Source organism: Cervus canadensis, chromosome 15 (genome assembly GCF_019320065.1).
Source record: "Cervus canadensis isolate Bull #8, Minnesota chromosome 15, ASM1932006v1, whole genome shotgun sequence".
In the NCBI taxonomy this organism is placed as follows: domain Eukaryota; kingdom Metazoa; phylum Chordata; class Mammalia; order Artiodactyla; family Cervidae; genus Cervus; species Cervus canadensis.
In genome coordinates, this window is record NC_057400.1 from 46425780 (window position 1) to 46440848 (window position 15069).

Here is a 15069-nt window from a genome sequence, read left to right on the forward strand (position 1 = left end):
TTTTTCACTTCAGGTTCTTATCAAAGAATGTATTACATTCTGTAATTCAAAAGCATTGTTGAAAGAAAGGGAATACTGTCCTAGTTAGCCATTGTATGTGCTTCTGATTTATGAACACCCCTAAAATATATATCTGAACCAGACCATTAGAGAACTGCAAACTGAGGTCCAACTGATATAATTGCTTTTTCTGATCTCTTAGGCCACTAGCCCATATTGAGGGTTGTTATCATAAAGTATCAGTCTCATGGGAACTGGGGAAGGAAGAGGATGGTGACAGAAGGTTGAAATGATGGCCATTGGCTAATTGTAGCTTTTAATGATCTACCCTACAGTTTTTTGGAAATCTCCCAAATTATACATATTTGGAAAATGATCTGTATCATTAAGCTGGGTTGACAAGGACATTGTAGTGCTCAAGAATGAACAGGATAATGGCTGCACTTTGATTGACTTATTTTCTTTTACATTCTTGTAACAATCACTTTGCTTTCTATCCTTTTTTCCCCAGTGATTTAACTTTGCAGTAGCTACTTATAAGCTGAAGAGTCCTGCTATCTTATTTTGTTTCTATCCTACATTTGAGTTCAGACTCTCTATACCTAGACAAAGCTAAACAGCTTTGTCAGAGTCAAATATATTAAAGAACATATTTCCTTCTTAAAAAAGATGACAGGATAAAAGATACTGTTGTGTTTAACTCATGAAACTCATGAAAGGATGAAGTGTACTATAGTGTTTAAAAATCCTAGGCTTTAGGGGCAGGTGAAGGTTGTCGATTGTGTTATCATGAAAAAGTTCTCTAAACACTCTACACCTTAGTTCTCTCCTTATGGAAATAGTAACCCCTGTCCTGTATGAGTCTGTAAGGATTTCGTTAGACCATGTCTCTACAAAGCGCTTATGACTAGGCTTGTCACGTAGAACTGATAGTTAATGCTCAATGAAAAATAGATGAATAAATAGAGCAATAGCTAAGTTTTTGAGGCAGTTGGCACACAATCATTCAATCCTCAGTACAACCCAAGTGTTAAGGATTTTTGCTATTCCTATTGAACAGATAAGGAGACTAGGGGCATATCTTAAATAATTTTCTACACAAATAATAAATGATGCTATACCACCTCTTCTGAGTGGAAACAAAAATCAACAACCAAAGAGGTAAGGAGGAGAAGAAAAGGGAGAAAGAGGAAGGGAAGGAGGAAGAAACAGGAGTGGGGCAGTATAAAGAAAGAAAGAGAGATAGAAAGGAGAAGCAGTTTATTTCGGATTGTTGGAACATGAAATACTTCTTTTCATTTCAACAGTCTTTAACCATGCAGCTTTCTCTGACTGGAAAGGCAGCCTCATTCTTTGTGTAGATAATTCTTTTCAACCATTATTTCTCAATTTGAAGCCAATTCTCAACTTCTAAGCCTGGGTCAGTTTCTCCCTGCCTTATGCTTTGTACTTTTCTTTCATTACATTTGACACAATTGTAATTAATTTTCTATTTTTCAGCCTAGCCTGCTAAACCATAGCTCTGTGGGAAAAAAAGGAATATATGTATCCTATTTATTGTTGTTAGCTGTTTTGTCTCACAGTTGTGCCCAACTCTTTGCAACTCCAGAAAGTGAAGCTCACCGGGCTTCTCTATCCATTAGACTTCCCAGACAATAATACTGGAGCGGTTGCCATTTCCTTCTCCAAGGGATCTTCCTGACCCAGAAATTGAACCTGCATCTCCTGCATTGGCAGGCGGATTCTTTATCCTTGAGTCACCAGGGAAACACTCTATTTATTACTATACCTTAATGCTAAAGGTGCCTGGTACAGAGAAGAAGTTCAAATGTTGAATGAATGAATGTAATAATAAAGAAGAAACTGGTAAGTGAATGTGGGGCTGATGGTGATAAAATATTTTATCAAATAGCATGTGCAAACATGGAAGGCAGAAAAAAATGGTGCATTGAAATTATGACAATCTGTTTGATAACTTTTGTGTATGATACTGAAGCTGAAGCTCCAATACTTTGGCCAACTGAAGCAAAGAGCCAACTCATTGGAAAAGACTCTGGTGCTGGGAAAGACTGAGGGCAGGAGAAGAGGGTGACAGAGGATGGGATGGCTGGATAGCATCTCAACTCAATGGACATGAGTATGAGATATCACTCCCAGACATGAGTATCACTCCCAGAGATAGTGAAGGGCAGGGAAGCCTGTCCTTCCCTGTGATGCAGTTCACGGGGTCACAAAGAGTTAGACACAAGTTAGCAACTGAACAACAGTGAGGAAGGGAATGAATGAAAGTGAAGTGGAAAAGATAAGCAGAAATAAATCATGGAGGGACTTTTTTTAAAATTTTTTTTTCATTTATTTTTGTCAGTTGGAGGCTAATTACTTTACAATATTGTAGTGGGTTTTGTCATACATTGACATGAATCAGCCATGGATTTACATGTATTCCCCATCCCGATCCCCCCTCCCACCTCCCTCTCTACCCGATCCCTCTGGGTCTTCCCAGTGCACCAGCCCTGAGCACTTGTCTCATGCATCCAGCCTGGGCTGGTGATCTGTTTCACCCTAGAAAATATACATGTTTCGATGCTGTTCTCTCAAAACATCCCACCCTCGCCTTCTCCCACAGAGTCCAAAAGTCTGTTCTGTACACCTGTGTCTCTTTTTCTGTTTTGCATATAGGGTTATCATTACCATCTTTCTAAATTCCATATATATGCGTTAGTATACTGTAATGGTCTTTATCTTCCTGGCTTACTTCACTCTGTATAATGGGCTCCAGTTTCATCCATCTCATTAGAACTGATTCAAATGAATTCTTTTTAATGGCTGAGTAATATTCCATGGTGTATATGTACCACAGCTTCCTTATCCATTCGTCTGCTGATGGGCATCTAGGTTGCTTCCATGTCCTGGCTATTATAAACAGTGCTGTGATGAACATTGGGGTGCACGTGTCTCTTTCAGATCTGGTTTCCTCAGTGTGTATGCCCAGAAGTGGGATTGCTGGGTCATATGGCAGTTCTAATTCCAGTTTTTTAAGAAATCATGGAGGGACTTTTATGACATGCCAAGGAACCTATTTAGACTTTATCTTGTCTGTCATTGGCAACCAGATTGCTGTTATCTTAAGAGGACTTTGATTCATCAGTTTCTCTCTGAACAGAATGATAGAAAATTTAAGACAATTTTCATAGTGCATTTCTAACAAGTATAGGGAACCCATGAAATGAATACTTGCCTACTTAAATTTATTGCTGCTTTCATTATATCTTTCCTTCCCTTGTTTTCTTTTAGTTTCATTCCCTTCTTTCCTTGCTTTTAAAGCTAAAAAATAACTCATTAGGGAAATATTGGGATCCTTGAATCTCTCTCTCCCAATCCAACTTCTACACTTAACCTCCTCATCACCATATTGTAGCTCCTGAGTCTTCTTTCAGGTCTTATAATCCACTAAATTTATTCTGAGCTGTATTCCTTTCCTAGGGCTGCTGTGATAAAGTACTGCAAACAGCAGATTGCCTTAAAAAAACAGAAATTTTTTCTCTCATAGTTCTGGAAACCAGATGTCTAAAAGCAAGGTGTAGGCAGTGTTGATTTCTTCTAGAGGATCTTAGGGAAGAAACTAGTTATTCCATGCCTTTCTCTTGGTTTTTGGTCATTGTTGACAGTTCTTGGTGATTTTTTTGGTCTCTAAATGCTTGAATTGGTCTCTGTTTTCACATGGCACTCTCCTTGAGTGTGTCTGTCTCTGTCCAGATTTCCAAATTTCCCTCTTCTTATAAAGGTACCAGTCATCTCATCTCATCTCAATTTGATGGCATCTGCAAGGACCCTTTTTTACATAAAGCCACATTCATAGGTACTGGGGGTTAGGACTTGAACGTGTCTTTATGCAGGACAAAATTCAACTCTCAACACGAGCCTGGAGTTTGACTTAGCACTGGTTGTTTCCTCTGCCTAAGATGGTCTGCCTTCAGATCTTAGCATGGCTGACTCCTTGTTATCAAGTACCAGCCCAAATGTCCCTTTCTGAAATCAATAGTGATGCCACTCCACAATGTTTCCTTCCCTGATCACATTCTATGCCTCACATCTTCTCTTTCCCAGTCAGTCTCTGTTACACCATCTGGTTTGATTTTCTTCATGTACCTTTAACTATCTGAAAGTATCTTGTACACATTAAAAAAAATCTGTGTCCTTGTATGAACATAATCTCTGCAAAGAACAAGGACCTTGTCTGTTTAAATAACTACTGTAGCTCTAGGATCTAGAATAAGGTGACCACTCACAATCTCTGCTCATTGAAATTTATATTCAGGCAGTTATTTATAGCCATAATAATAATGGATAATCTGCAGTCACAAAAATCTCAATGACATACAATAATTGGCATTTGTTGCCACAGGGATTGGATCAGTTCAGTTTAGTCCAGTTGCTCAGTCATGTCCAACTCTTTGCGACCCCGTGGACTGCAGCATGCCAGGCCTCCCTGTCCATCACCAAGTCCCAGAACTTGCTCAAATTCCTGTCCATCGAGTCGGTGATGCCATCCAACCATCCCATCCTCTGTCATCCCCTTCTCCTCCCGCCTTCAATCATTGCCAGCATCAGGGTCTTTTCAAATGAGTCAGTTCTTTGCATCAGATGGCCAAAGTATTGGAGTTTCAGCTTCAGCATCAGTCCTTCCAATGAATATTCAGGACTGATCTCCTTTAGGATGGACTGGTTGGATCTGCTTGCACTCCAAGGGACTCTCAAGTGTCTTCTCCAACACCATAATTCAAAAGCATCAATTCTTTGGTGGTTGATTCAGAGATTGGATGGGTGGCCCTAATTGTCTGGACTGGGCTTACACATTTGGAGGTTGGCCAGAAGTAACTAACCTAGACTGGCCTAGATTGGCTTCAGCTGGGACACTTTGGACAGCTCAGTTCTACAGTGTATTCTTTCACCATCCGCAGGCTTGCTGAGGCAGGTTTCCATGTTTTCAGGCACACGACACAGAAGTGGAAATATTTAAAATCTCTTGCAGCCTGTGCTCAGAACTGGTGTGAAAAGGCCAAAGCAAATCACATGACAAGGCTCAGATTCAAGGATGGAGAAATGAATGTATCTCACTCTTTTGTGAGATAAACTGTAACACCACATAGTAAAGGGCATTATAGGGAAGAGCGAAAAATTGGGACAAGAAATACAATCTACTATATAAGTAATTTTAAAAGTTACCTTAACTCCCATTCTAGAAAAGTATGGGTTACAAATCAATACCTATACAAATGTAAGTTTTTCTTCATTTAAGAAAACCAAATAGACATTTCACTGTTTTTATATAGAAGTGGTTAAGTGTAGTAGAATCTGATTGCATAGATTTGAATCATATCTCTAGCATACACCAGCCTAAGAGTCATCTGTAAAATGAGGACAAGAATAATTTCCATCCGCTAAAACTTTGTAAGAAGGTAATATGTATAAAATGCTCAGCATTGAGAGCTTGGCTTATTGTCAGCATTCAATAAACGATTGCCACTATTATTAGTATTGTTATTCATCACCTTTGAGGGAAAGAGCGAAATATATGGTATTATGCATAAAATGCTTTTATGAATGCTGTATTATTGTAAGCACTAAAGTGTTCAGTACAAATTTAGTTGAAACATTTTTTCTTATAATTTTTCTGTGGCTAATTTGGTTGGTAAAAGTTACAATAAAAAATCTACTGTCTCTATATACTAGAGATATAGAAAGATATACTCTCTCTTTTATACTATTTATATATCTATAGACTGAATAAAAGAAAGTCATAATCAGAATTAAGAGTAAGACCAGTATTTAATAAAGTGAGATATCTTGTGATTTATTACAATTATACAAAAATTTAAGTTAATTTATAATGCTAATTATAAATGCTAATTTATAATATATAAAGCACTGATATCATGATAATCCCCTGATTGGTACTATTTCATCTATTTTACTAGAATCCAATTTGGAATCCATCTCACTATCTGAGAAGAATTATTTCAAAGGTATTCCTTCATTAGGATATATCTGATGGCTCAGCCAAAGAATATTGACTACTTATGAGGATAAGGTATTCCTGAAATTATAATGTAAGTCAGAAGTGTGTGAGAAGTCACTAAACAGAACATTGTTTTCCAATATCTTGGCTGAAGCTTCTCTTTCCATTATGGGATTAAGTTACATAAGAAAGAAAGAAAAAAGGGAGGAAGGAAGGAACAGGGAGAGCAGGAGAAATTGAGGAAAGCTAGACTGTGAAAAATAAAGTGGTGAGGACAGAAGACCAAGGAGGGAGAATGGAAAGAAGAAAAGTGTTGCTGTTTTTTATGTCTGGAAAGATGATTGCGCTATTTATTCATTCTTTTTTTTTTTCGCGACTGTCTTCAGCATGCTTGGACAACTTCTCTTCCACATGACTTGCCAAATTCCAACAAGAACAGTAAAATGAAGAAAAAACATTAATTTGAATTATATTAATTTTAGGAGAGTTTGCATTTTTTTTTAATATTGAGGCTTTCCATCAACATACTTATTCAATTATTCTTTTTTGAAAAATGACTTAATAGCTCTTAGAAATTTCTCTAATATGTTCTTGTTCATTATTTGTTACCAATTTCAATTTTTTTAATGATCATGTTGTTGAAAAAATTGTATATATTTTATGTGCAGGTTAAATCAACTCATTAATAGTGATCTTCAAGTTTTCTAAATTATTACTAGTTTCTTTCACATAACATATTTCTCGAAAAAGTATGCTAAAGTATGTCCTTGTATGAATATATAACTTTGTTTATAATTCTATTATTTTTTGCACCTCTAATTTGAATGCCACCTTATTAGGTTTATGCTTTTTTATTTATTTTTTAATTGAAGGATAATTGCTTTACAGAATTTTGCTGTTTTCTGTCAAACCGCAACATGAATCAGCCATAGGTATACATGTATCCCCTCCCTTCTGAACCTCCCTCCCGTCTCCCTCCCCATCCCACCCTTCTAGATTGATGCAGGGCCCCTGTTTGAGTTTCCTGAGCCAGACAGCAAATTCCCGTTGGCTATCTATTTTACATAGGGTGATATAACTTTCCATGTTACTCTCTCCATACAGCTCATCCTCTCCTCCCCTCTCCCCATGTCCATAAGTCTATTCTCTATGTCTGTTTCTCCAATACTGCCCTGCAAATAAATTCTTCAGTACCATTTCTCTAGATTCTATATATATGCATTAGTATACAATATTTATCTTTCTCTTTCTGACCTACTTCACTCTGTATAATAGGCTCTAGGTTCATCCACCTTATAGAATGGACTCAAACGCTTTCCTTTTTATGGCTGAGTAATATTCCATGGTGTGTATGTACCACAACTTCTTTATCCATTCATCTGTCAACAGACATCTAGGTTGCTTTCATATTCTAGCTATTGTAAATAGTGCTGCAATGAATATTGGGATACACGTGTCTTTTGCAGTTTTGGTTTCCTCAGGATATATGGCTAGTAGTGGGATTGCTGGGTCATATGGTGGTTTTATTCCTAGTTTTTTGCATGTCTTTTTTTTAAAAATCATTTAAGTAGCATCCTTGTTCATTAAAGCTTTTTATCATATAGTTTTTATATGATAAATATTTATATGATAAATAAAGTTATATTGATAAAATTTTATGATAAATATATAATAGATAGTTTTTATCTATTAAAGCTTTTTATCATATAGTTTTTATATAAATATTTATATGATAAATATTTTATATGATAAATAAAGTTATATTGATAAAGTTTTATATGATAAATATTTATATAATAGATAGTTTTTATCTATTAAAGCTTTTTACCATATAGTTAGTGTTGTCTAATGTTAATAGTGCTAACCCTCCTTTTGATTAGCATTTGGTTGTGTGTGTGTTTTGCTGTTTCAACCTAGCTCTACTATTTCCTTTATCTGTACATCTCTGAGGATATATATCTGGTATTTGTTTCTTTTTTATATATAGTCTTAAAATTATTTTTAAGAGCAAATTTTATGGAGTTATTTTTGTTCTTATATATGTTTTGTGATTTTTATTTACTTTAAAAATAGATTTGTTTTTACTCTGTTCTTTTATCTTTAGAGCTAAATACTTAATATAGTAATTTGTCTTAGATTCATATATACGTAAATTTATAATGTATTTTTAAATTTAAAAAGTATATATTTTTATATTTAAAAATCTCCTGAACAATTTTAGATTTATAGAACAAAAATGAGAAGTTTCCATATATCTCACCCCGTCCCTCCAATTATTAATTTTTTAATTTAACATGGTATTTGTTATAATTACTGAGCTAATACTGAGAGATAATTATTAACTAAAGTCCATATTTTATTCAGACTTCCTTAGTTTTTACCTAATGTTCATTTTCGTTTCCAAAATCCCATCCAGGATAACACACTGCCTATACCTGTCATGTCTTGTGTGATAGTCTCCCAGGCTTCCATTGTTTTTGATGACCTGGACAACTGTGAAGAGTTCAGTTGAGTTGAGTTCAGTTCAGTTCAGTTCAGCCACTCAGTCGTGCCCAACTCTCTGCCACCCCATGAACCGCAGCACACCAGGCCTCCCTGTCCATCACCAACTCCCGGAGTCCCCAAAACCATGTCCATTGAATCGGTGATGCCATCCAACCATCTCATCCTCTGTCATCCCCTTCTCCTCCTGCCCTCAATCTTTCCCAGCATCAGGGTCTTTTCAAATGAGTCAGCCCTTCGTATCAAGTCAATTCTGCCAAATGCCCCTCAGTTGTAGTTTGTTTCTGTTTCTCCAATGATTAGACAGGGGTTGTAGGATTTGAAGAGGAAGATCACAGAAGTAACATATTTTTTTTGCTGCATCATGTCAAGTGTATGGGTTTCCCTGGTGGCTCAGTGGTAAAGAATCCACCTGCCAATGTAGGAGATGCAGCTCGATCCCTGGGTTAGGAAGATCCCCTGGAGTAGGAAATGGCAACCTACTCCAGTATTCTTGCATGAAAAATCCCTATCCATGGGGTTGCAAAAGAGTCAGACATGACTGGGCGACTAAACAACAGCAGTTATTGATATTTACATCAATCATCTTGCTATCCACTATTTGCTTTCTATTTATTTCATCTGTTTTTTTTTTTTTTTGGTTCGTTTTCAAGTTTTCCTTCTTTTAAAAATTATTTTAGTACTTTAAATTTTCCATTATACTCCTCTCTTTGGATTATTAACCTTCTGTTTTTTTATATTTTTTAATGGCTATTCTACAATTTTGAATGTGTTTCTTGAACTTATTATGGTCTAATTTCAAATAACATACCATTTCACGTAGACAGTATAAAACCTATTCCAGTACACTTTTATTAATATTTCCTCAGTCTTATCCATTTCACTATGTTGTTGTGCATTTTTATACATGTATTACAAATTATAAACAATATACATTACCTTTGCTTTATACAGTCAACTTAAAAACTGTTAAAGATGAGAAATATGTCTTCCATATTTATCTACATGTTTACAATTTCTAGTGCTCTTCAGTCCATTGTTTAAATCCACCTTTCAATCTCATATTTGCTTTCCACCTGAAGAACCTCCTTTGACCTTGTAGTACCGCGCTACTGGTGTTTGTCTTAAGAGGGGGCTTAAGTGGTGGGCTTGGACTTGGTGGGCTTCTTGGGCTTCCTGGATGGCTCAGTGGTGATGAGTCAGCCTGCCAATGCAGGGACATGAGTTCTATCCTTGGTCTGGGAAGATTCCACATGCCATGGAGCAGCAACTAAGCCCAAGTACCACAACCACTGAGCCTGTGCTCTAGGGCCTGAGAACCGCAACTGCTGAGCCACATGCCACAATTACTGAAGCCCTTGCATCCACAGCCTGTGCTCCACACAACAGAAGCCACCCCAAAAAGAATCTTGCACACTCCACAGAGAGAGTCCCTGCTTCTGCAATATAGAGAAAAGTCTGCACAGTAACGAAGACTCAGCACAGGGAAAAAGAAAGTAAAATTATTTTTAAAAAGTACTCATCTTTATTTCGGCAAGATTATACATATATAAGGTTGCTAATTATTGGCCCATAGGTCACTAAATCTCTGTAATTTTGTTTTTCTCTCTGTTAAATTTGCATAGTTTTTATTCCACATTTTCAAGTTCACTGATCTCTTTTGCAATTTCTAATCTGCAGTTGAATTCATCTGGTTTATTTTTCATTTCGGATGATTTTTGTTTATCCTTAGGACTTTACTTGTATAATTTTTACACTTACAATTTCTCTTATTAATTCATATGTACCTTTATAATCTTGTCCATAGCTATGATATTCAGAATACCTATTTTAACATCCTGGTCTCTTATTTCATAATTAATATCAAAACTGAATCTGTTTCTTTTTACTTCTGCTTTAGGGCCACATTTTCCTGCTTCTTCCATCATCTGAAAGTTTTGGATATTGGACATTGTGAATTTTACATTCCTGAGTGCTATTTTTTATTGTATTGCTTAAGTATGGCAATACTTAAATTCCTTTCAGACTTGTTTAGTCTTTTTGAGGCTTGCATTGACGTGTATTTAAGTCAGGTCTAGAGCAACCTTTAATAAAGGGTGGAGATCCTGAAACTTAACTGTCCCAGGACCCATTCTCTCAGATTTCATAATTTTGTGCTCACTATTGATTGATATCTACAAATATTTGTTTCACACATTTTGTTATGTTTTCTAGTTATTTACAGTGAGATGGCAATTCCCACATCAATCTTTTGTAAATGTAGAGAGAAGATCCTGACTTTAAATAATCTTAAATAAATTCCTTTCCCCCCACCCCCAATGATTGCATCTCACATTAGTAACAGCTTAGATTTGATTTTTTTCCCTTCCACATTAGCATATTCAATTTTCATGCATTAAACCAACACAGATAAGTAGAAGTAACTAAGATATGGAGAACATAACCATGACAGACAGCCAACAATACAGAATCTCCAGATCACCTAGATGAATTACTCTATAATTTCAGAGAAAATTAGTCAGATGCAAGTAATATTCTATAGGACTTATTGATAATATAAGAGTCACTGAGAAAAAGCAATATAAAACAAATAAAAACATACGGAAATTATTCTAGTACTGTCTTACAAATGCCTATAAATGCTTAGTATAATAATAATTTACAGTCTAGTTAGGATAGTATATCACATTTCCATTTTCTTGTTAAAGAAGATTTGTGTACAGAGTTGAGAGGTTTATATCTGTAGTATATGACTTGGCCTTGAGGGTCATCCTTCCTCCTTCTACCAAGAGCAGCAGCCAATTGTGTTAATAATTCTGGCAGATTGAGGTGAATGTACAAAAGCTGTTATATTGTAGGTTTAGCACAAGTCTGTGATCATGCAAAAATAAAAAGTGCTCACTAGTTTTTTTCATCTAAAATAATAAAAAGGTAATGTGATCGTATTGGAGATTAATGATGGCTGTTCCTGGAAGGTGCTTAGAGCCTCCTGACATTTCTTGTCATTGGTGTTAAGAAAATGGAATAGAGTGGACTCATGTCCTACAAGCTGTTCCATTGGTGGTACATCAGTACTCAACACTGCCTCATGAGCACTTGTCTAATTATAACGTGGCCTCGTGATAAGCTGTTTTTGCTTCTGAACATACTCTACAGTGAATGAATTGTTCTGGATGTACATACTCATTGTTTTAAATCATTGTATATTTCTGTTTAGCACTACAATTCTGGTTATTGCTATGATTTGTGTGGGTTTTCAGTAGATAATAATGCAGGCCAATTCAAGCTAATGCACACGCAATCGATGTCTTGCAAGCTTTTCATCATACTCTCTTCCTGTACAGATCAATCACTAATGAAGGTATCCAATTACTTTCTTTGGAGTGTGTTTGGGAATAGCATTAAGTGAAGATCTTGATATGGCCACCTGTTTATAACTGTGTATTATTCATGAGACCTTTCCTGTGTATATTATATGCTGCAGCAGCAGAGATCCCCAGCAGACCTTGGCTGGTTTTGCTTGTGGCGCACTGCAGTAGAATCTTTGTGCTCACTGGAAGGATGCAGTATTTTCTTCTGCAGAAAGCTATGCGAGGACAGGGAAATATGTTTAATAATTTAAGGTTCAGGAGGAAAACAGACATCTTAGAGATGATTCTTAGTCACTCTCTGTGATGTAAAGAGCACATAAATCAACACATCTTCTTTAATCAAACTGATGCTACTATTTCAGTCTTACATGTCCTAAATATGTCAATGCTTCTCCTTGATCTGAAAGCTTCACTCAGTCAAGAAAACAAATACTTTCATTCACCAGAACTGTGAAGCATAACTGATAAAACCTTCAGAAGGAAATAATTGTTGTTGTTCAGTCACTCAGTCGTGTCCAACTCTTTGTGACCCCATGGCCTGCAGCATGCCAGGCTTCCACATCCTCCATTATCTCCCGGAGTCTGCCCAAACTCATGTCCATTGAGTCAGTGATACAGAAATAATTATTCAACAAAAAAGATAGCTCTTTCATGTACTGAAACAGTATGATGTGCCCAATGATCAAAAAGGCATTCCTACTTCACATTGCACTATTTTATGGGTTTATGATAGTTTCCTTCTAGTTCAGTTCTTTGGGTTCTTTGGTGAGTGTTAGTCACTCAGCCATGTCCAACTCTTTGCGACCTCATGAGCTGTAGCCCACTAGGCTCCTCTCTGCATGGGATTCTCCAGGCAAGAATACTGGAGTGAGTAGCCATTCCTTTCTCCAAGAATGGCTGAATCTTCCCACGTGATCTTCCCAACCCAGGGATTGAATCTGGGTCTCCTGCATTACCAGCAGACTCTTTACCATCTGAGCCACCAGGGAAGTACGTACTAAGTAAAAAGTAAAAGTCAACATAGGGTTGGAAACTACTTCTTGTAACACCTGTATAGCTAATGAAGAGCAAATTATAATAGGATATTATATTAGAGTGATATGCTCTCTACTGGATAACAATTTTTTTGGTTTGAACTCTAAAGAATATGGTATGGATTTTTTTTTTTTAAAAAGAGTTGAACATTTGTTTAGAAATTTTGAAAAGAGATTTGGGTCATCCCTCAAGGGTTCTTATTTTTCTTCATAGCTTAGGAAAAGGAGATACAATGTGATCTGACTGTTGCCTGCTTTAATCATAAAATATGATTATAATTTAATCATTAAATATGATTACCTGAACCAGGCTCTTCTATCTTATTGCTTATCATTCACTGATTGTTGGCCTTCCTTGTTTCATAACAGATGGCCTGCCTCTTCATCCACGTCCAGTCAGTGGAAAGAAAGTTAAAAAGGATAGAATTTAGTTACATGGCCAGCCTTAACTGAAAAAAAAAAAAAAAAAAAAAGGTTATAAAGTATTTATTCCAGAAGGCCATGCATTTTTTTTTTTTTTAACTTTCCAAATACTGTTTACTTCACTGAACCTGGGGACGGGGAGAAGGTATGTGAAAGTCTGGGATGCCAAGCCTAGGAGTGCACGTTGACAACGGCGACATACAGGGCCAAGGTGCTGAGGGCCAGCAGCCCCGTCACTAGCGCTCGGGCCAGCAGTGCCGTCCAGCTGCCCAGGGAACAGAGGTGGACAAAGGTCTCCATGACAAAGGCCTTGTAGACGCTAAGGAACATCAGGAGGAGGACTGCTGGCTGGTAAGTGTGGTACAGGTCGTAGCGTGTTATCATCCACACCTGGGCAGAGGCGATGATGTAATGGACCAGGCTGATGTTGGAGTCGATGCTCATCTGGATGTATTTCCAGTAAAACTCAATGCCCCGAGCTCCAACCCAGAGGGGGATGCAGCAGGACATAATGAGCTCGGCGGTGGCCCAGCCCAGGGCAGCAACCATGATCTTGTATTCCCCCTTGCCGGCATTCCAGGACATGACAAGGTTTAGGCCTATCAGGTCTGCCACATCCACGCTGGCCTTCATGAACTTCCCAATGAAGTCATAGATGCCGCCTTCCCAGGTGGGAAAGAAAGTGGCCAAGAACAGCATCTTGCACAGCTGCACGAACAGGTAGGTGACCCCGGCCTGGACGCACTTCCAGAAGGCGTTGTACTCCGACAGGCCGCTGCACTTGTAGGTGATGAAGTAGGGGAAGTAGGCCAGGGCGAAGCAATTCCCGAAGTGGAAGAGCGTCATGACGACGGCCGCCCGGCCCGCCGGAGCGCGCCTCTCTGCCTCGGCGGCCTGGCACCCGAGCCCGGGCTTGGCGCCCACCTGCTAAGAAGCAGGAATGCTATTACCATATAGGAATGGGAGAATATGTTTGAGGAGCTAATAGTCACTTGTAATATACTCAGAGTCTACTTAATGATGAGACTTAGTTATAAAATAAACTTTTATCTAAAGCTTTCACTTAGTGAAAGGAATTTATTGAACAGTATTTACTCTTGTGCCTTGAATTTTCTGCAGTTTTGCCCTTCAAGATGACAGAGTATAGTGCCCATTTGGAAAGGAGTCCACTATTTCTGTTTCCACTAGATGGACTGTAAGCTTCGAGAACATTATACTCAGTATGCTTGATGATGGATTTTCAAGTGCTCAGTCTGGGCTGTGGCAGCAAAGTTGTGATTTTCTCAACAGGAGAACTTCAAGTAATTGGGAGTTGAAGCAAGAGAGGAAGAATGGGACTGACGTGTGAAAATATTTTCCTAATTGCGTGCATACTGCTAGCGTGTGGTCAAAGGCCAGACCGAGTCCTGTGGTGATCATCAATATAGCAGCTGTGGTACATTTACTTCCATTAATAATCTGAGTTGTCACATATACCAACTTTTATATATCATTTTATCAATGGTCTGTTCTCCCACTAGATGACAAGTTCTTGAAGTCAGAGACTCTGTATTTTAACTTGGTTTTTGTATCTAAATACACTACTTGGGTCACTCAACTAGAGCCAGACATCTTGAAGTGCAAAGTCAAGTAGGCCTTAGGAAACATCAATAAGAAAAGCTAGTGGAGGTGATGGAATTCCAGCTGAGCTATTTCAAATCCTAAAAGATGATGCTGTTAA

General features: G+C 37.5%; 1 protein-coding gene across 1 annotated transcript; it reads right to left on the reverse strand.

The window, feature by feature from the left end:
- Positions 1 to 13432: 13432 nt before the first annotated feature.
- LOC122453938 (transmembrane protein 147-like) lies at positions 13433 to 14271 on the reverse strand. Its single transcript, XM_043488278.1, has one exon. The coding sequence runs from the start codon at positions 14193 to 14195 to the stop codon at positions 13521 to 13523; it is 675 nt and encodes a 224-aa protein (XP_043344213.1). The 5' UTR covers positions 14196 to 14271; the 3' UTR covers positions 13433 to 13520.
- Between the last annotated feature and the right edge of the window lie 798 nt (positions 14272 to 15069).

Excerpts from the sequence above, each read along its gene's own strand:
- LOC122453938 (XM_043488278.1), bottom strand. The coding sequence starts at position 14,195 with ATGACGCTCTTCCACTTCGGGAATTGCTTCGCCCTGGCCTACTTCCCC.